Consider the following 23,130-nt stretch of genomic DNA (forward strand, 5'->3'; position numbering starts at 1 on the left):
TATCTACTTGGAAACTGACTTATTTACTAATCAGTATTCAACCAATCAAGTGGTTCCTTTAGAATACAGGAGCAGTCACCATAGTGGGACGTATTAGCTGAAAATCTCCAAATCTTCATCGACGTGATTATAAAAGATTCAACCATTTTTGATCACCAAACCTAGCCTAGTGGGAGGTATGCCCATGGCAGGGGGTTGTAACTATGGGGTCTTTAAGGTCCCTTCCCAAGCAAATCATTCTGTGATTCTGATTCTATTCTACATCTTTGGCCCGTGCTTCAAAGATGAAAAAAATCAACCAAATCAACCCAGACAGAACAAACACAAAGCAGGTTACAAGCTCCATTTAGTTTCACTTACTGAGGCCATGCAATTATTTTGTTATTACTATAACCATTGTTATTATCTATTATGTCACCTCACCCTATATCATTTACCACTGCTATCGGGACACTCCGCTTCAGAGTCCCTCCAAAAGTCAAGGAAAGTAATTATTACTGCATTTAAAATGTTCTAAATCCACTGTATTACACAAAGTCCCAGTCCTCTGTGAATACCACCAAGCAGCTTTAACAAACAGCTAATCAGCACCTATAGATTTTCCATAGCCCAGCTGCAATGGCTCATTAATGATCTGGCTTGGGGATTTGTTTTTTATGGACTTTGCAACATTTTGATGTGTGTCAAACCATCACTTAAAGATTCTGTTGAGAATAAATTTAATTGCACCACAGTGCAAACAGAGTCCTAAAATCACCACCTTGTTTTTAAACAAGCATTTGAAAATATCCAAATAAATAGATTTAAGCTTCTGAAGATCTAGAAAGACTTTAGCTAGAAAACTTCCTTTTTAAAGTTCAGTACATCTCTCAAAGTGTTAGCAGAGATAATTATCACAGAGATTATGCAGATCTTATTTTCAAAAGGTTTTGTTTGTTCTTTTGTTGCATAATTGCTTAGTGTTCGTTTGGAACTTAGAAAATAGAAAGCATTAGTGAAATATCAAGCATTATTTATTTAACAGAAAAATAATTTTGCCAAACAGCATTAACATTTTCAGCATCCTCTGCTGTATTTTGAAATGCCTTGTTAATCTGGAGGGCTGCTCAGCCATCTAACTTTGACAACATTGCAAATTGGAAATGTGCTTTAACACTATTGCTTTTAAAGTATTTCAGAAGAGAGACAGCAGGAAGCAAAGGTGCACTGTAGTGTTTTGTGAGCTCTTTCATTTCTAGCCTTGCTGGTGACAAAGGTCATCACACTCATGAGATTGCTGCAAATCAACTTGTTGGTCTTTAAGTCAAGCCACTGTAATAGAGTACACGATCACCATGGAATCGATAAATGTTTAGAGAAAACCCACTTCAAGTGTGTCCAAGCCTGCCCAAATCAACAAGCAAAACTCAAGCAGGCTGTGTGGATTAGAGTGTACAATCCAACGTTAGACCAAATTTCAGTCAAGATCTTTTAAATGTGACAGAATCATCTTTAGAAGTATAAAGAAGAAGACATTCATTCAATACATAATTATCACTGTACACACTTTTGTACCTACTATGCTTATTTTTGCAAACAAGTTAAAAAGCTATAACACCTACTTAGTTTTAACTTCTATTTGAAATTATAAATTTGAGTTCACTTAATGATTATTTACAGTTTCTCTAAGGTGTCGAAAAGCTTAAAAGCTTGAAAAGAAAAAGCTTAAAGCTTGAAAATATTCTGTGCAATCATCTCACTGCTTACGTAATCACCTTTGGCTTAAACACAGTAAAAGCAAATTCTACTTACAGCCAACCATCATCATGGCCACTGAAAAAATCTTCTCTCCATCCGTGGTTGGTGCTATGTTTCCAAATCCTATTGTTGTAAGGCTTGTCATGGTAAAGTAGAGAGAGGATATGTACAAGGAGTCTTTACTGGGTCCTCCTTCCCACTGCCCTGAGCCAGTGGTGTTGTATCGATATGGTGTCCCAATACTCAGTGCCAACTGGTAGAGCCAGCTATCTGTTTTGATCGTGTTAGTGACTTCGTCTATAACTTCATAGTCCCCTATGCTGTACCATATGCAGGCTAGCCAGTGGGCCACCAGTCCAAACACACACACAAGCAGTACCAGTACGGCAGCACCATATTCCAAATAATGGTCCAACTTTCTGGCAACTCGTCCAAGTCGGAGAAGACGCACCACTTTTAGTGAACTGAAGAGGCTACTGATCCCCTAGAAAAGAAAAAAGATTATTTCATCAGAGGCATTCTGCTGGTTAACGATGAAAGCTACACAGTGATTCCTGAAGCTATTTGAAACCTTTCCGTACAGCTTTTAGTGCCTTGGATGAGAGGTGACAAGATGCAGTACTTTTGTCCTCAGCGGGGTAAATTAAGTTTGGCATTGGATGGCTGTACAAATTACTTAGTTCAAACTTAGTCTTTCAAAGTAACAAAAAAAAAAAAAAAAAAAATACAGTGAAATCCAAAGTGGGAAATGGCATAATTGTTAAACACGGAAAAATGTGATATTTTGCCAACTTGAAATAAATGCTACATTTTGCTTTGACCTCCAAAGCCAAACTTGGTGTAGGAGCGATCACGGATTGAAGTACACCATTCTAGGTGGCTTTCCCCTTGGAAAGGGGATTACCACTCTGACCAAAGTGGTGGTCCATCTGCTTCAATAGCCTGCAGCATTGCCAGATGCACAAGAAAAACATCAGAAACTAAATGTAATTACTTTTAATAATAACATATAAATGCCCATTGCTCTTGCATCCATCAGACAGTAGTAGGTTAACTTCATTTGGTCCAATACCCTCACATCTCACAGTATGCTTCATTACAGCTAATGTAACTGCCAATTTTGTTACCTGTAAATACATCTCACTGACTGAATACAGACCTAAAAAGTGTGCAGGCACATTACCTCTCCAAAGAGAGGGCAATACAGACCAAATAGCACAGGCCTTTGCAAGGCCTGTCTTTGCATGCAAGCAGCATGCCTTTGCACACAGGGTCAATCACATTGCATATCAATAGATACTGCAGATACTTTCCTAAAGCAAGCATTTGAGTAGTTTTCCTAATCAGGCAAGATAAATGAAGTACAAATAAGTGGAAGCACAAATATTTATGGAACAGCAGCAGAGGGACAATCAAAAAGTTGATGGAAATGTCTGAGAGGGAACAACAAGAAACGTGTTTGTCCTTCTGCGTACACACACAGTTGGCAGCATATTTTAACAGAGTTTATAGATGCAGAAAGAAGAAAAACATGTTCCCAATCCATTGCAATTCCATGAAATGCCTAACTTATGCATTAATCAGTGACTTAAAGTAGAAGCTTTGCAAAAGGTTTCTAATACAAAACATTAAATTAAATGTCTCCAGATTCTGAAAGTAGAAATTAAGACATAGAAAGCAATGAGGCAAACATTCCTAGTTACTGTGCCAAGATTAAATTGCCCTTTTCTATGCATCATTATCAAATCAGTCTAGTCAAAACACTGGCTAATTACATTATCAAACAGTAAAAAAAACTTCACTTTCTGGAGTTTTCCATATGAGAGAGAATCTTCCCCCTTTTGCAACTCTGTTTCTTTGCACAATTAACATCTGAAGGGTGAAAAGCAGCTGATATTTCTAGATGTAATCTGTTCAACAAAATTCTTGTGTGCTTTTCAAATCCGGTTGGAATTTGTTTCAGATCCCCAAATCCTTAATAAATTGAAGTTCTTTATTTGCATTCAAACTCACATGATGACTAATATGACAGAGGGAAGTGGAATTTTCCCATTTTGACTTCTGTATTTTGCATTTACGCAAGACACAGGTCTGGTTTATCACTCTTATTTTCACCTAAACATCTGCCTAATTAACTGGTTTGGGATATATATCTGCGAGCCACTCTGTAATTGTGCAGTAATCTGGGAAGTTCCTTGAAGAGTTCGTTATGCAATGGATTGGTTTCAGTGGACTGCTATATGAGTCACCATCACAGAACCACAGTAAGTCACAGTATCTAATGTAAATTATTTCCATTTCACTGTTCTGTTCATTACCAGGAGTATAGCTAAGGAGCTAAAGATCTGAAATCTGAACCTAAAATCCCTTTTTCAACCCAGTAGTTTACATTTGTCCCAGCAACAAGGCTTACACTGCACTTCCTGCTGTGCAGCCTAGGAGTCTATCCCTGACCAGGGGGCCATCCTCCATCTATATTACATCTTCTTTCCCGAAGTTATGTGAGCTGTTCAGCAATATACAACTAATACAACAACATAGTGCTCATGTCAGAGCCTGGAAGAAAGTCTGTGCTGCAGCTTTTTTTTCCTAAGCACAGCTAATGATCATGTATAAAACAAAGAGAAATGTTTTGTTTCAGCTGTCATTCAAATGTAACTGAGAGTAATTGAATGAATCTTACTCAAAAGTCCTACAAGTCTTCAAGTCTGCTCGGTCTAACACACTGCTCTGTGGAAAAATCATCAGATATATTTACTGAAAGGTCACATTTCATGTCTAATCTTGCAAAATACAGAGACAATATCAGGAGCTTTCTAAGTGTGTTCCATAAAACACTACCTAGGAAAGAGTAATTTGACACATACTAAATGAACATGTGACCTACTGCACTATTAAGTGCTGGGTACTTAAAGGTGGTAAGAGGAACCTTTATACTTAAACTACCTCTTGACAATATTGGCTCAACTCTTAATACACAAAGCTCTGCCCAAGACCCAGCAGCACTCTCTTTGCTGGAAATTATACTAAGAATTGCCTTGAATCAAGCCTGAGCTATTACAAATCTTGGTGGTTTTTAATTCAGCTGATTACTTGCTGTCTTATATTTCATTTTTCTTTTAACTGCATTTATGCTACTGAGCAAATGTTTCAAAACCCTCTCTATCGAAGAGTGACAACCTGTTCTAACTGAAGTAACCTAAGCACTCATGGAACAGAGAGATAATTAGGAACCTTAAATCCAGTTTGGTGCTAGTATCATTTAAGTAATGCATGCTTTTGATACTGAAAATCCCGCCTTCTGAGAGGGATGTGTGCAGTTCTATTGCCATATTTGGTTAGTTGGGGGCAATAATCTGTAGTATCTGTTGCTCAGTGTTTCTTTGACTGAGAATATCTCATGGTATAAACTACCTAATCCTGTCCTTAGAGGCTTCGGCCAACGTTTATGACAATGTTTTCATCAGAAGATGACATTCATTCAGATTGCTCTTCATCGTCTCAGTCACAGAAACCACCTAGTCCAGAACTGTTTTTCAAGCCTGGAACCTGAAGTCCCAAACCAAATCAGCTTAGGAGAGGGAGTCACACATCACTGCAACTGCAGAGAAGGTTCCCCATGATTTCTGAGGCCACACAATCAGGAGAGGGCACGCAGTAGCTGAGAACCAGTGGTTTTTGCACTGTCATTTCTATTTAGTGAATAGCAGAAGCCACCACCACAGAGGAAGCCGGCAATGTCAAATTCATCCAGAAGGACATTCCTGGGGAAAAGACTTTCAACTTCAGAATTCAATTAAATCCATTCATGAATAAACAAATCCAAGTTTATTGACTTAAGCACCTCGCAAAATCTGTTTTCTTGATTTTTCCTTATATGCTGAGAAAATGAATTCAGATTGATAGCGGGGGCACAAGTGATGCTATCACTCTGAAATGCATTGGGTACCACCCCTTCGTGTTAAAGCCACCTGAACCTTCCCAGTTCATATCCTAAATGCTACCACATTATCAAACTTCAGTCTTCAAGAAGAAAAGAAGCCTCGAAGCTGCATGTCTGCTTCTGGCTACATTTTTCTGACCAAAGGCTGAGCAAGACCTTTTTTTGCAATTGCAATACAGCCAGAGGGAACAGACCTCTGGACCCTGAGTGAGAAGAGGGAGCTCAGTTCTCCCACACGCAATGAATCCCTGATAAGACAGGCAGCAGGAAGAATGAAGCTTTCAAAGTCACATTACACAGGGGTCAAGAGTCAGCCGTGCAAAATGATGAAGGGAACACTGTCACTAAAGGAAAATGCAGGTTAACAAGTGCAGGAAATCATTCAAGTTGGTGTTAGCACCAGAGATATCCTCTCCTCAGCTGGAAAACACAAGAGGAGGGCTATGCTGTACATGAAAGGAGTCATTCTAAGAATAGCAGAGCTGCATCTCTGTAAAACACATAAAAGATTTAATCAGCTGGTTACCTGCTAACCTAATAAGTCTTTTCTGCAGTAGGAAATTACTGCATAAATGTTTTAAAATGTAAAATAAAGGCATAAGCAGCCATTTTCTACCATCTAAATTCACTAAAATCTGCTCAAACCTCAAAATTAAATCCCAATACATACAGTGAAATAGCACATTTGTGCACTATTTTAGTCCATTTTTTTCTGTTAGAGAATGGTGTGTTTTTAACTCTGGGCACTTTTTTTTTATTAGATTTCACTCCATGATTTCTTGTTTATACGTTGTTAGCTGCAGGCATATATGCAACAGCAACAACAAAAAAGAGAAGGAAAAAAAGTGAAAGAAACATGCAGATTAAATGTGTTCCAACACTGATATCCTCCTGGCTCTGAAAATGGGGGTTGGTACTGCACCATTTAACAGACAGTACTGCCTTCAGATGAGGCTAGAGGAAAACAAGTTAAACTTTGCTCTACGTCTTGATGTTCAGCACATGGTGGTTTTGAAGAATTTATGGAGTAGCCAAGAACCAGAACTGAGGACCTCCCTGCGAACCATTTTAGGGCATCTCACTGCAGTTGAGAAAGTGATCGCAGCACATGTGGTCCTTCTTAAACTAAACTTTAGCTAACAAACTCAGAGATGCTAGATCCAAAGCAGTGACAGCAACCTGCATTCAGCAAACCTAACCCAGGCTGAGCTCTGTACCTCCATGCAAGTGCAAAATGGTTTCATGCAGGCTGAGCTGAGGTACATAAGCCCCAGTTATACCATGACTGAGATCTAAGCAGCCTCCTGGGGTGGGGTTCAGCTCCCACAGTGCTGCAGGCTTACAGCAAGCCACCCAGTCTATGTGAATTACACAGTTTTCCCCCCCAGTGCATGAAGAGAGGAGCACGTCAGGAGAGTTTTTCATCCAGCCCTTCTCAGCAGTGGGATGAATCACCTCCTAGAGCTGTCTTCTCCCCCCTCACTGAATGCAAAGAGGCTGAAGCCTATCGCTTACACAGCTTACAGAAGGGAAATTAAACCCATCCTTAGAAATCTGGATAGCCCAGATTTGAGCAGCATCCAAACCCGTATTATGTTATTACAGAGACATACTACAGAGCACGGTCTCACAATGTGACTTAACTTTCTCAATATGAGCTTGGAGAATAAATGCTATTAATAACAGTAGGACAAGATTTTCTGCAGATGCAAAAGCACGCTTATTTCTTCACTGAACAGCCAATTACTCCACAGAAAGTGATGCTACACTACATTTCGTTCTGATAGTCCCCATTGACTGGAAAAAGGGACTGAACTGGTTCACAAAAAATGAGCAATCACAAAGTAAACTGGACTAGAGTTCTTGACTTCACAAGTGCAACAGCAGATAAATTGTGAATGATATTATGGTATTACAGACAATAACAAGGGAAGGCAACTGGAGTGGGAGAGATGGGAGTCAGACACTTGACAGCAGAGGATGCCTGGAGTGTCCTTACTTCTAAAGGTACCAAAGGTAACAAAAATATCCAGAGGTCGTGTCTCAAGACAGAAGCAAAACTTGTAAAGCTCAACATCAGTTCTAAATAGAAATCACCATCCCAAGGAAGGAAACAGAATGGAGGTATGAAATATACTTAAAGGAAAAAATGCTCAAGAAAAAAATAATTACACTTCAGAAGGTAAAAGAATAAATAAATAAATAGGTATGAAGTGAGAGCTGCCAAATGTCAGGTCAAACATTTCCTTGCACCAAACAGTAAAACAAATACCCAGAGATCCTTCACGATCATAAATGGAGGGAAGGAAAGAAAAACAAACCAACCAAAGCGACCAGGCTGCAATGATGTAAAATAAACCAGACCTGGGATGAAAATTAAATTAGGTTGTAGCTTTAGTTTTCAAAGATGATGAAGGACAGAAATGCATCAAGGAGGAAACAAACAGATATACTACCTGAACAAATGTTAAGGGAAAGAGTAATTAGAAATATTGAGATAAATCAAAACGCAATCGATGCAGCAGCACAGGTTTGCTAAGCTTAGGTTAGCTGGGGTCTTGTCAAGATTTTTTGACAGCCCTCTCTAATAACAAACTTCTTTAGCTGAAAGTGATAGAGAATAAGAAATATTTGGGTACAGTCATTAAACACATGGTGGCTCAGAGCAATCAGTGGGTTGCACTCATAGAAAAGGTTAATCCAGCTCCAGGATGCATTAGGTGAATGTCGCCAAGGGCAAGAAGAACAACCAAACCCCATTCCCAAGGAGGTGATGGGCTCTTACAGCTCAGCTCTAAATAGATGTATTCAAACACAATACTATGCGGGGAAAAAAAAATCCTAAAGCCTCTTTCATAAAACAAGGTTTCTAGACAAGATCAGCTTGCTTAGACTATGTAAAGGAAAATCGATGTGTGTGTGCGGGGGGTGACTGTTCTTTCTAAGCACATCAAGGAGATAAACATAAGGGAAGAAGAAGAAATATTTAAAGTAACCAGGAAGGCTGGCACAGGGACAACCAGGCAGACTGCAAATTAAGACAGATTTGCAGACACCACGAATTAAGGCGGATTTTGATCAGTTTATCACAGGGATGATAGGATGAACCTGCCCACTAAAGACATGAGTCAGTGACTCAAATGGTCCTTCTATTTTTTTCCTTATTTTTTACTTTATTTTTTCTGCTTTTGTTCTTACTCTTTGATAAGCTGACGTGAGGTGAATACATACACTCTCGAGGGCAGGATGCATCTCTTCTGAGCCTAAACTACACTGTGGAGGAGTCCATGTCTGAACCAGTTGCACTTGCATGAGTGAGAAATTAGCATCTGTGGACAGAGTGACTCCTCAGATAAAGGAACATTTGGGGACAGGGTGCCTCCTCAGACCTGTTTTTGAGACACACTGCTAGAATGCCATTCAGCCTGGAGAACAGAAGGCTTCAGGGAAACCGGACAACGGCCTTTGACTATCTTAAGGGGTGCTATGAGAAAAGAAAGGGACAGACTCTTTAGCACAATCTGCTGTGATAGGACAAGGGAAATGGTTTCAAACGAAAAGAGGGGAAATATATAGGTGGGATATAAGGCAGAAGGTTTCTTAACATAAGGGTGTTGAGGCATTTGCACAGGTTGCCTAGAGTGGTGGATGCCCCATCCCTGGAGACAGCCAAGGTCAGGCTGGATGGGGCTCTGAGCACCTGATAGAGCTGTGGGTGTCTCTGATCACTGCAGGGGGGCTGGACCAGATAGCCTTTAAGAGTCCCTTCCAACTCAAATGATTCTATGAACATACGGAATCATATAGCAAAGGGCCCCAGTCACCCTGTGGAGTGGACCTGGCTCTGTTTTTTTATCAGATGAATACCATGGATTCAGGAGGGCCATCCAAAAGGACAGACAAGCTGCTCAAAATTCAACTAGCAAATCGCTCCCAGAAGAAATTTTCAAGCTGAGCTACTTAAATAGAGCTTAGCTCTAAAATCTCTGGTTAGCTCCTTAATGCGTCTTTACTGGGGCTAATGTTGAAATAAATCTTCCAACATATCTCAGAAACCATTTATTTTAGGTAATCAATTAGAGCAATAAAGTTGCATACATACAAATCAAAATGCTGGAATGAGAAAAATAAAAAAGCAACTTTCCTGATTTATCACCACTTTAAGAACTGAAATTATGGCTGGATTCAATTATATAAATCTACACTGGAATAAGGGACATTGCTTCTGCACAAACTACCTCAACCCTGGGTCCAGGCTGAGCCCATTTAATGTCTGGTCCTGCATCTCTGATAGCAGTGGAAGTAGTGGATGTAGTAAGAACAAAATTCAGTCCTTAGAGCAAAATGAAAGCAAGTATATTTTATTGTGCAGTCCCTGAGAGCATCCCCGAATTTATTGCTCAGGACCTTTATTTCCACCCATGAAGATGGGGAGCTTTTTTGTTGGCTTCTTCCCCCCTCAGAAAAATATCAATAACCTACAACACTATCAATACAATTCCAGTGCACTGCTTACAGTCCAACCACACATCTCAAAACACTTCAAACACTGAAGAACTGAGGTTATAAAAGAAGGAAGACTTGCAAATATTTACTCTAGATTCCAGTTGAGATGTATGAGGACTTCTGTAATATTTGTTAGTACAGCAGGGCATTGCCAACTGGGCGATGATATCGTAAAAAATGATGATATCATTAAAATATAATGATATCATAAAATACCGTAACTTTCTTTTATTTAGAGAAGGCAGATGGAGGCCAAAAGGGAGGCAAAGGAAGGGGAGTCCCAGCAGTCAGGACAGCTACTGAATTTAGTTGACAGCCCAGTGCCAACAAGAAACCAAAAACTTCCTCTTCCAAATACAGGAAGGAAAGAGAAGAAACATCAGGAGAGAGTAACGTGAGCTGCAATGTTTCTGCAAGTATTCTGGGAGCCACACGTAGCCCTAATGCTGAGGGCTATGTGTAACACCAACCGTCTCTTCAGGATTCAGCAAAATAAAGACTTGCATCAAGTTACAAGGTTGCTCTCCTTGTAATGTGTCTAATTAAACCACCAGCCATACAGTTAGTTTCTGCAGAGGGATGGGAGCCATTCTGTGCATACCCAAAGACTAAGACTCCTTTCCTTCCACTTGTGGCTGTCTTCTGCAAGCTCAATAATGTGCATTCTGTGCTATTCCCATCAGCATTACTTAATTCAGTATCTGCCTGGATTAGTTCATTTGCCTTGTATTCCCCACAAACACCTCCTCCTCTGCAAGAGACAGCATCCACCAGATGCAAAGCTTTCCTTGAAAGTACTCCCCATACAACCTGCCCTAATTAGATTCTTCGTTACTTTGTATGGCTCTGACTAACGATTCGAGTTAAAGTGCTTGTACCCAACATCTGCTTCCTGGCATCATACACACCACGCCTTTATCATCTACTGAGTTTCAGGCACTTCCTATCACAAGTTTTCCCACACATCAAAATGTATGCACCTCCAGTTAGGAATCTGCAGAAACATCCCAAAACCTCTTACAGCAGTTACAAAGTTGGTCATTAAAGAGCAGCGGACAGAACTGTAGCTCAAAAAACAAGCTAAGAACAACCACTGCAATTCTGCACCTAAATGATGGGGCAAATATTGTTAAACAACTATCAAGTCATCTGTGGTTGGCTACACTTATATTTGGACATCTTTACCAAGCCAATATATTATTATATTACATTTTTCTGCACACTGCAGCAGTATGACAGCATTCTTCATATTTAATTGCCTTCCCACTGCATTACAAAGGGGAAAATGCCAGGTCCCAGGCTTAGCATTTCTGTCATTGTGTTGCTAGGAGTTTTCAACATAGTTTAACAGTTGGCTGCATCAGGGATTCAGTTCTGGGAATTATTTTGTCAGATATTATTTCAGGGCCAAAGCCACATTCTTGAAATGTGTCAATTTGTCCCCACCTTGATCACACTACTCAGTCCACCACTGGGGTCCATAAAGCCCTTTTCAAGCAGCTTTGGAAAAGAGAATGTTTGCAGCAAAACACTGCAGACTTGAGCATGGTGAAGCCAGTTGTACCAGCCTGTATTTGCATTCAGCTCACATACACTGTTGTTTTAGCTAACAACAGTGATACAAAGAAGATTCTGCCAACGCTGAAATAGACCAATAACAGCAATTAGAAGTAGATTATACTTGCAAGGATTCCATGCCTTACTACGTCCTACACTGATCGCTGAATTTTAAAGGCCACTGGGTCATACGGTCCTACATTATTAAACAACAGACATACAATTTCAGAGCTTTATCTCATTTAAATGTCTGCTTGCACTTTCAGGCAGTGGCTCATGAATATTAATTTTTGCAGAAAAGATGGTCTACAGCTCATTTGAAGACCATCTATTTGGCTGTCCCAGCATACCATTCCACTCTTCACAGTTCTTGCCATATCATTCTAGAGCCACGTCTTTGGCAGAGATGAGCTAAAACTTCAGGACCTTTCCTTACAATCTCAGAAATTCATGAAGCCAGGTGAAAAATGCCAGGAAACAAAACAAAAACAAAACAACAACAACAAAACCACATCAAGTACACCAGGATTTTCCAAACATTTGAATGGCTACTTTGAGAACGTAGATTCCATGCCTACAAAAGCTGATCCACCCAGTCTTCAGGATGTTCTCTGTACTAAATTTCACAGAGCTCAAATGCAGCTCTCAGCAGCAGCAGCATGATGAGCAGCCCTTATCTGAGTGTGGGCACCTGGGGTGCTTCCAGCTGTAGGGCATTCTCCCACTTGCAAGGCTCCAAACATACCCCATGTTCCTTTGAAAATAAATCCACGCATCTGCTCCCAAAAGGAACTATAGCATGGCTTGACCATACCTGAACAAGCAAAAGGACCAGCATCATTGTGCAGATCAGCCCATCCTGAACCTGATCAATATTCTGTCTTGTATTAGGACTAAGGGTTTCCCACACTTTAACCAACCTCTTGGTAGCCCAGTGACAAAGGCTACATATTAATCTCTCTCAAATAGGCAGATCACACAAAAAGGATGAGCCTCAAGCTAACAAAATCCTCTAGCTTCAGAAGTAGGGACAGATGACTTTAGAAATGTATGTTTCCATATATACATACTAATGGAAAGAACTGTTACATTCAGTTACTAATCAGGGGAAACAAATAGCATAGCTTCATTTGATACACATGTCCAAGACTCCATGCAATTGGATTAAACTTCAAACTTCTACATGCTTTTAATCGCCCTACTAACAACACGAATTACACATGACCAAAATCTTTGGATCTAAACATAACTCTTTCTATCAACAAGAACAATAAAAATACAGTCCAGTTTCAGGGATTCTGAGTTCATACATCCCATTCTGGTTTACACCTAGAAAACTAGCTGGGTTCCTTGGTATGTTTAGTACCGTCCCATCTTACACTTCTATATACAAGTGATTTTCTGTATGGCTTTGCTTTAGCCAGAATGTATGTCAGTGCAAGTAATATTTCCCAATTAGAGAAGATGCCACACATGCGATCTCTGGGACAATCTCATCCTCCCAATTTTCTTAAATAAGGCAAATATCCCACTAAGGATGCCATTTTTCTCTCTCTCAGCTTATTTTTCTCCAACCTATTTTACCTTGTTTTTCTACCCTCTCAATACCACTTAGTCACTTAATTCCTCATCCATCACATCAATTTAGATCACTCTAAGCTGTGCAAGGCATCTCTCTGTCATTATCTTGCCTTTTCCCTTCGTTGTCATAAATCCCTGGGAGCAGAATGTAGCAACCTGGCTCCAGGAATGGGAACCTACACCTCTAAATCTGCATCAAATCCACTCAATTCCCCCAGTTCTCAATTTGTGTGTTGTAATCCTTTTCATCACATCCATGTATTGAAGCTCAACAACAAAACAACTTTGATTTACAGTCATGCTTTTTCAGGTTGGAATATCACAAGACTGCAGCTTTGCCATAGTGTTTGTGATGGAAATGGCACTGTTCCTACCCTGGCCAAGGCTGACTGGCGATGTACTGGAAGAGGCTGCCCGGGGAAAAGATGCAATCACTGTCCCTGGACATTTTCAAAACCAGGTAGATATTGCACTATGTGACATGGTCTGGAGCAGTCACAGGCATAGGCTGATGGCTGGACTAGATGATCTTATTGGTCTCTCCAACCTTAATGATATGATTCTCTCTGGAGAACTCCTGTCCTCAGCAAGGAGACATATATCACCATTACTGGTTGGACTGGATGATCTCAGAGGTCTTTTCTAATCTTGATGATTCTATGATTTTTCATATTTCTGTGGTGGAACTTTCTATTCCTCTCCTCAATTCTAACTTCATAAAATAGCATTAAGTGCATATGACATTTTGTACAATGACTCAGTCTCTGCACGAGAAACTTCCAAACACCTATAACAGCACAGGCTAACAAACACATATCCTGAAGTAGATGGCACTGAAATGGCAGCTTGTTTTTTATTATGCCTGGCCTAAAATCAAATCCACACACACTAAAAGGAGAGCCACAAACCATAACCTCCTTGTCATATCCTTCCTTATGCATCCCAGACCTGCTCACAGGGAGGGGAAGAAGCTGTCTGCACTGGACACCCCCACCTACAGAATCCTTTAATAACTAATAAAAGCACTTTTGACATCTTGTGTGCAAAACAGAAGTGGCTGGAGATGGGACACACAAGGAGAGCAAATCTGGAAAGACATCTTTCACTCTGTTGGCTTTCAGGGCAATTCATTCTGATTTGCATCCACATCAAGAATCCGAAGAGCAACAGCATCTTTACCACAAAGCTTTGATTTTCTATCAACTTCTCCGGAAATTCAACAACCACAGTCTTTAATGCTAAATTCCCTTATCTAACACACAGTATTAAGATGAAGAGCAAAAATCTACCAGAATCAAGAGCTAAAAAGAGCTTATCTCTCTTCTACTCGCCTTAAGGAAGAAACACTCAGTTTCTAATGAGAAACACTCTCCTTTCAATCAATTGGGATATTTCTTTCAAATTAAGGTTATTGATTTACTTATTTTTGAAATATATTGCTGCTACAGGGTGAAGAATTTAAGTCCCAGAGAAGAAAACATCTAAAACAAACTTTAAAGGTGAAATGAATATAAAGTGCATAATAACTAGAGCCACCCAGAACACACCAGCTGGCTTAAAGGATGTACACATCACAAATGAAGACACATGATCAGAGAAAAGGGAAAACAGGGAGCAAGACTGCCTGCTTACATACCTGTCTTCAAAATCACTTCCACTCTTTTCAGGTGACAAAGAAAACATGGATTGAAAGAAGTTAGAAATTAAGCATAGGAGTAGTTACACTCCAGGGTCTGCTGGAGGCCCAGGGCTGTAATGCATCATTTCACAGGATAGAAATGCTGCCATTGGTTCTCTTGTTAAACGGAGCTGGTATTGCATTTGTCTGATGGTAAATCATATCATGAACTGCATTGATCTTAGAGCTGCTACCTTTTTATTGTTACTACAGTTTGGTTCAAGTTTGCCACTCTAAGCGTGCCTTGCTTATAAATCACTGTGCCAACGATCCTTTGCTGTCACAAGCACTGCAGATGGTTTAACTCCCATGTATACCTTAGAGAAAGAGCTTAAGTTCTTCAGTCGTTTAAATCTGTATGGCTTGGGCACAGAAATTTTCTGTTTGTTTTACATATTAAAACATGAAAATCTGAAAGCAATGCTGAAAATCCAACTACGCTTCTCTGAAACTGTGATGGTAAAAAGCTGTATATTTACAACCTTGATAATGCTACCTCCTTACACAGCCTGACTGTACAACCTGATTCCAGACGGGCAGCCTTCATACGCTCTTGAATTTAAGCTCTAAGTATTATCACTTCTGTCATACCCTCTATAAATAAAACGGAACAATGTCAGAAGAAGGTACTCAGCACAGAGACAGGGATGGAATCTTAAGGGCCCTACAAAAGTCTGCATTAAACAAAACAAACTCAGATTTCATGAAATGAGGATACGTAATTGCAGGGTTTTTCTTAAGAACTGAAAAAACAAACAAACAAACAAAGTGTTCTAAGAAAAAACTGTTAAAATGTTTAAAAAACAAAAACCTTTTTCATCTGTTTATGGTCCAAAAGATAAAAGGCTCTAGAGAAAAATTAAAGCACATCCTAATGCCATTACAGTTGCATTTTAATAATGAATTTTCTCTGCATTGACTTGTGCCTGTATTATTTGTCCTAGTTATTCCTTGTTCTCTCTGTTATCTTAGGCTTCAAGCTCGACTTACTAAATGTTAATACATTCAGCAGTTAAAAAGCATTAATTCAGTGTCCCTTTAAGATACGCACATTCTCTCTCCTTAAACACGTTCTACAATTCCAGCACTAACTTAAGAACTGTCCTTAAAAAATGGAGATAAACTTCCTTCTCAAACAGTCGTTGAAAAACACAACACAAGAAAATCACAGTATTGTCTGCAGGATTTTAGAGATGCTCATTCAGAGGCATTTGCTACTTTTGTAAAAGCCAGTGGCCAATTTGCCACTAGCCTCAGCCACAGCAGAAACAGAACGTTGATTGTTCACATAAAGCTGCGTCAGGCTGTCCTGCAATGGATTAGGAACACATAAAGGCAATCTATGGGTCTGAGCTGAAACGGGAGGCCATGGTGGAGGGACTCCACCACTAGGAAGTGGACGTGAGACAATGCTTTTGACTGAAAGGAAACTGAAAAGCATGTTCATTTATGTTCATGTCTCCAGGCACCACTGAAATCGCAAGACCTCTCTTCTTCTCAGAGAAAGAACATGACACAGATACAGCCAACAGCCTAATGCCACCCCTGCACGTTTGCACAGACCTACTGTTGCCTGTTATTACTGCCAGATGCAGGGGAGCACACCCCTAAATCAACCCCTAATTAAAACACTTATTTCGAGGTGGACAACAACGGCTTACCTCATCCACATTCTCAAAGGCATTGATGATGTCATAGGGTAAACAGGACAGAAGATCAATCACAAACCACGTCTTCAGGTAGTTCATCCTTATGAGTTTGGGATCAGATATAACCTCTCCACCAGGGCCAACAAAAGTTGTATGAAAGTTCAAAACAATGTCAACCAGAAAAATAACGTCCACGACACTGTCCAGCACAAGCCAGGCAATGTTGTTCTGCTTCGTCTTGAAGGAGACGTTATATGGAACCATAATTGCCGTGTAGAAGGTTAGAATTAAGATGACCCAGTCCCAAGTGGTCTTAAAAGCACAATAATGTAATATAATGTGCGGTGGAGTCTTTGGAGCTTCCTGCTTGTACTGAGGAAGAATATCAGATCCCAGCTGGAGAACCTATAAGAGAAAAAAAAAAACAAACATTACTGTTTTCGATTAACATGATTTAATTTGGGGCTTCACAGATTTCTGTAGGAAGGAGCACAAAGACAGCACTGCATCCATCGGACATTCCAAGACAACCCACAGTTTCTACATGATTTGATTTATTTAGCCAGCAAGCACGTTGGTGCACAAGTCACATAGGAAAGTGCTATTAGGAGAGCACACGAGGATAACCTTGCATAAAGGCATGTCACTGCAGATGTGCTCAAGGGAAACCACGTCTATAGAGCAAGGGCAGAAAGGCTCCATGCCAACAGGTTGTGGGTACCACAGCATGGCCCTGCAGTCACAAACGTGAAGTATTCGTTCACATTTGGAAGTTTAATAAGATTAATTCTTCATGTTTGATCTCTGTTTTAAACCACTGCTTAGCCACAGCAATACCCTATCCCTGGCAGGCTGACCTCTTTCTAAAATAACATGCACAACTTCTGCCTTAGCCCTATGGCAATACCATGCCTCCTGCCCATTTTCTTCAAAAAGCTGTTGCCTTTACAAGCTCAGTAACACCAGTGGGTTCTCTTTTATTTCATGTAATTACTCCTTTTTTTTTTTCCCATGTGACTATAACCACCTCTATGCTCATTTTGTGTGAATTGTGGAAATGGAAACACTGCAAAGGAACTGAGCCAAATCCAGTCAAGACATTCTTCCCAGCTGATCTAATTACCTCTTATCTCAGTCCAACACAAAGGAACACACAGCACAGTAATATACTGTGCTGACAACTGAAAGATTTGTGTGTATTTTGGAACTAATCACACCTTTCTGCTTTTGTGGGGGGGGGGGGGGGGGGGGGTCTCAAGTATGTATAGGATAAAATAAGTAATTCCAGCAATTTTAAACTCATTTCAGCTTTGTGACTCCCCACATTAATGCACCATATTTGCAGGACAGTTAGATTGCAAATAGCAGCCACACACGTGGAAAAGCAATCAAATGCAGAATGAGTGCTCAGTGAATGGCTCTGAATAAATAGCACAACTAAGCAGAAGAACTGAAGCATCCCAGATACGGACTCTCCATTAATTCTTTACAGCATTATTTTTAAGATGAAAAAAAAAACTGTTACTGAGATCAACAAGCAAAAACCTGATTGAAAAACCTCTTCTCCAGAAATCACTAAGGGACAACAGCAGCAGCCTCTCTCACTCTGTGGAGGATGGTGTGGTTTCCCAGTAGGTCTGATCTGGCTCAGTGTCATTCTGTAACCTGATGGGGTGCAAACCTCCCTGTGCCCACCTTTTCCCACCTTCCCTTAATGTCAGATTTAGCAATCATATCACTTAAGGAAAATGAGCTAAGCTGATAGAATGAAAAATTAACTTGTTACACGAGCAACCTATTTGTTTTCTACAGAATTAGCCTAAATTGAATGAATCTATCCTGTGGTCAGAAAACCACCAGACACAATACATGGGAAGCAGCAGACATCTCCAGGAGACCACAACTGCCTCTGCGCTATCAGCTCCGGTGTAACACAAAGCCATGTGCTGAGCTCCAGCCAATGAACAACACAATCCAGGAGCCCAGACCTAGAGGGGCTCACCAGACCCTTACAGACACCAAGCCCCTGGAGAGACCCACAGACATACCAGACTCCAGGTGTTCCTTTCCAGTGCCCAAGACAAGATTCACATGCAGCACTCCTGCATCTAACTAACAGGCATGGAGAGCTCACTCGTGGATCCACGCATCCTCCTCTCTGAGACAAAAGCAATGCATTCCTCCCCCCACCCCAAATCAGAGCAATGTTATTTCCCCCCTCCTGTAGCCCCCAAACCAGTCCTCTTCTCTGCCCATGAAACTTTCTTCAATGCCAAAACATCATTTTGGCTTTGACTCAAACTGGAGATTACCTCCAGTTATATCCTCTTTCAGACCTCGCCTGTGGACAAGACAGTTTCACAATTCACTATCACAAATACATCAGGACAGGGACTTCTTTCCATGGTTTCTCCAGATGTGTTTGTTCCCTGTCTCATTCAGTGAGGCAGGAGTTGGAAGCAGTAACTCACTATAAATGGAGTAATAATTTTCCTTGGGCTCAAGATGAATGTGATGAACATATGCTTGATAGTTCCCAGTGCCTCTGGTGGTAGAGTGCTTAGAAGATCCCATGCTACAATAAAGGCATAATTATTATTCTTCGCATAATATCTCGCTGATTTTGACATGGTGTGTGGGTGGCAAGTGGCTGAAGAGACCACTGAACTATAATGATTATTTATCTCATGCTGCGTGATTTTTTAATTTTAAACCACTAAAGAATATACAACATCTTGTTAGTCAACTCCATTCATCACCGACTCTGAATGGTTCTTGCTTACTACTAACTAACATGATTGATAATGGGTAGAACTAGTAAGGTGAGAAGAACCTTCTGCCAGGGATGAGCTGTGAGGAAAATGCACCTCCTCAGACACAGAAGTATGAGAAAGGGTGCCTGGATGGCAATGGCACACCTCTACATAGGAAAAGCAATCTCACTCTGCACCCCTGGCACACTTTGTCTCCAAAGCATTCTGCAGCTGCAAAATCTTGTAAGAGAGAAGACTGTACACTCCACAAAAAGCCTATTCCCACATACAACCTTCACCATCACTTGAGCTTTTCCTGCTGCCCATCCTAAATCCCCTGTTGCAACTTAGTTCAGTTAGTCTTTTCTCTAGCTACAGTGGGCACAGTGAACCATTTCCTCTTTTCTTCTGCTTTAGACATGTTTGAATACGGCTACCATATCTTTTCCAGTCTTCCTTTTTTCCAGACAAAACCACTAAAGAATATAACCTAATTTACAGAACGTGGAAATGTCATCAATTAAAAAAACAAGTGCAAATAATTCAGCAGTCATCCAAGCTGCTGGTATGGGATAATTCTTAGAAAACGTCATGCTGCCAGCACCTTGAAAACTGCAGGCTTCTGTTCTGGTTTCGTTTCACATAAAGCTTATGATATACAAAGTCCACTTAGACAAGAAAGGAAAAACAAAACAACAACAATGAGGAAAGCATTTAAGACTGCTGCCAATTCTTAGCATCAAACTCAGGACAAGCTCTCCAGCACAAGGGGGACAGGGCTGTCATATTTCGTAGCCCGTATATTTTGACCACATTTTTTACCCATATAATTTTCATTACCAATGACACGAAGATGAAAGCAGTACCTCTGTATCATCAGTTAACCTGAAGGCTTTCACTTGTTGCACCATCTGCACAGTTAAGGAGATGTTTGCAACCTGCCAAAGAGTTCATTTCATCAGTTCTGAAGAAGAAAATAATTAACAAAATACTTCAGGAATGACTTTGTCAAGGAAGTTGATCATAAAGGTGTACGTGCAGTCAATGTGTCTGTACAACCCCAGGGATCTAGGCTGGGATGCTTCCGAGAAGAGCACCTGGCTTCTCAAGCAACCCTGTCTGCCAGTAAGTGGGTACCTACAGGTGGACCATTCATGGGGCTCAGAAACATGGAGTCTGGTTCCATTCTGCTGTGAGACAGCAAGTCACAGACCAAACTGCACCCCAATCTAAGCAGCAATCAGCAAACCTGAAGCTATATTCAGAAATTAGACTTTGTAAGAGTGACCAAGAGATTGTTTCCATAACTGTCCCCCTCTACTATGCCCTCATGATGCCCCATCTGGAACACTGCATCCAGAACTAGGGTCTCCAGCACAAGCAGGATGCAGAGCTGTTGGAGTACAACCAGAGAAAGGCCATGAAGATGATCAGAGGACTTGAGCACCTCTTCTCTGGAGAAAGGCTGAGGGGTCTGGGCTTGTACAGTTAGGAGAGGAGAAGGCTCCAGGGAGACCTCATTGTGGCCTTTCAGTACCTAAAAAGAGCTTATATACAGGAGGGAGACTGACTTGTTACACGGTCTGGACAGCGATAGGAAAATGAGGTGCAGTATTAAACTTTAAAAGGGGAAGAAATAGATATTTGGAGGACACTGTTTACTCAGAGGGCAGTGAGGCTCTGGCAGCGCCGCCCAGAGAGATGTGGGTACCTCAATCCTGCGAGATGCCCAGTGCCAGGCTAGATGAAGTCCTGGGCAGCCTGAGCTGGTGGGGGGCAACCAGTCCATAGAAAGGGGTTGGATGGCTTTTAATGTCCCTTCCAGCCCAAGCCATCAGATGACTGAAAGAGCATGACTTGTCCTGGACTTGGCACACAGTGCTTATTAAGGAAGAGGAGAGCAGAGGTTGAAAAATCAGAATTGGGAAACATCACCCTAAAAATATTATTTATTAATGGAAACGTTGTTCCCTCTCTCCCCCCACCTCCCATCTATTTCTGCCTGAAGAAGGAATGTGTCTGTCCCACTTACTTCAGCCAGGCGGGAATGCTTGTGCACCACCTCGGCTTTGTTCATCGGCGTCAGCTGCTGCAGCACACTCCGGCTGTTCGTCAGGGCCCGTGTCAACCGTGCAAACTTTGTCCAACCTGCAGGGAAGAAGGAAATATGAGGGTCACGAGCACTTACACTCCATTCAACATGAGTAAGTCTCCTATGCGTTCGCTGATATTAAGTCTCAGACTTGAGTAGTTTCCCTGAATAGCTGCACAGAGCAAGTTCTGGCTCCAGGCTCCACAACGTTGCAGAAGAGGAAGAACACTGCTGCTTCAAGGCAAACATAAGTAAACCTGAGTAAAATCAAAATGCTCTGGCTTGTTCTTTCTTCTAGCTTTTGGAGACATTGTATGAGAGTGATTGCATTGCACTGTCAGCCTTCTGGGGAGTTATTCGGTTGCACTAAACTAATTCTTAAGCATTTAATTTACCACAAAGGCTTCCCACATCTGCAAACCCCACAGAGAAGTAAAATCCTGCCCAGCCACCAAGAGCTTTGGCTGGAGCTGCCCCAGAAGTTGGATCCTCAAGTTGTTACTGCTCTTTGCTCTGATTGCTAATACAATTCAGGGACATAAAAATAAATAGATAGATAATAATAATAATAATAAACAGCAAAATTCAGGGCTTCATGCTTCAAAGTAGAAGAGCTTTAAGACTTTACAGACAGATTAGGAGCTATATTTTAAATGGCACTGAGCAATATACTTCGCTGTTAAACTAACGATAAACAGCTGCTCAAATGGTAGCTTGAGACCTTCACAATGGGGAATGTTTTTCTGCAGAGTTCAGAAAGGAGCAATTGGTGTTCAGAAGCGACAGCAGCTCAGAGCCAGAAGCGTGTCACTAAGTCACTGTTTTTGGACGAATGCCTATATGTGACAGCTGGCACAGGTACATCATTGGGTGAGGCAGAGCAATGGGAGCAAAGGAAAAGCAAGGGGGATCAACGGGACAGCACGGATGCATTAAGCAGGAGAACTAAAAAATCAGAGGTCTGCAGGAATGAAACACCTCCCCATGAGCAGAGTAGTAGTTTTTGGTCTACGTCTTTAATCCTGTTTTGATATAATTTTACTCTGACGTGGTATTGCCAAAATCCCGCTCGCGCAACACTCAGTTCAGCCATGTATATAACCTGCTGTCTTACCTCAAAAGCGTGCATATTATATCAAACATGTTATGAAATGGTTTTGGTGCAAGTTGTACTCTTACCTAACTTGAATGTCGAGCAGGTGAAAATTAGAGTGAATGGCACAGACAAGAAAAGAAACACAATGTTTCTGTACTCGCTTTAAATGCCTCGACTGACTGGCATCTAGGGCTGGCAATGATGGGAGATGGTCCCTTGTACTTTCTTGCATCCCTTTCCTATGACACATCACATTCCACCTGCAAAAATCTGAGCTCTCAAATTGTCTCTCATCTTACAAAAGCAAAACTAGTAAGAAATCCCTGGTCATCATCTTACATAAGAAAAACACCTTTTTGACATTCACCACATGTTCAGAAAGCCTGGGGAAACTGGGAAAGATGCATCACAACGAGTTGGGAAAAAGCTATATAAGACAGGTACCAAATGACAGGAAACCGTCAGCTGTAAAAAACAAACAGCATGGAAGAACGACGACTTTCTCAAGTATTTCTTTTCCACCTCAGTGAAATCATCG

The 23,130-nt window shown here is 40.9% G+C and overlaps 1 protein-coding gene across 1 annotated transcript in view; it reads right to left on the bottom strand.

Annotated features, from left to right (window-relative positions):
* The window catches only part of KCNH5 (potassium voltage-gated channel subfamily H member 5), a 140,584-nt gene that overhangs the window by 83,460 nt on the left and 33,994 nt on the right, over positions 1-23,130 (bottom strand). The window contains exons 5-7 of the mRNA XM_072337190.1: positions 21,437-21,552; positions 16,664-17,056; positions 1,792-2,221 (exon numbers count right to left, since the gene is read on the bottom strand). Coding sequence (XP_072193291.1) covers positions 1,792-2,221; positions 16,664-17,056; positions 21,437-21,552 — 939 coding nt within the window. The remainder of the gene's footprint in view (positions 1-1,791; positions 2,222-16,663; positions 17,057-21,436; positions 21,553-23,130) is intronic.

The sequence above is a fragment of the Excalfactoria chinensis genome, chromosome 5, assembly GCF_039878825.1.
Source record: "Excalfactoria chinensis isolate bCotChi1 chromosome 5, bCotChi1.hap2, whole genome shotgun sequence".
Taxonomy (NCBI): domain Eukaryota; kingdom Metazoa; phylum Chordata; class Aves; order Galliformes; family Phasianidae; genus Excalfactoria; species Excalfactoria chinensis.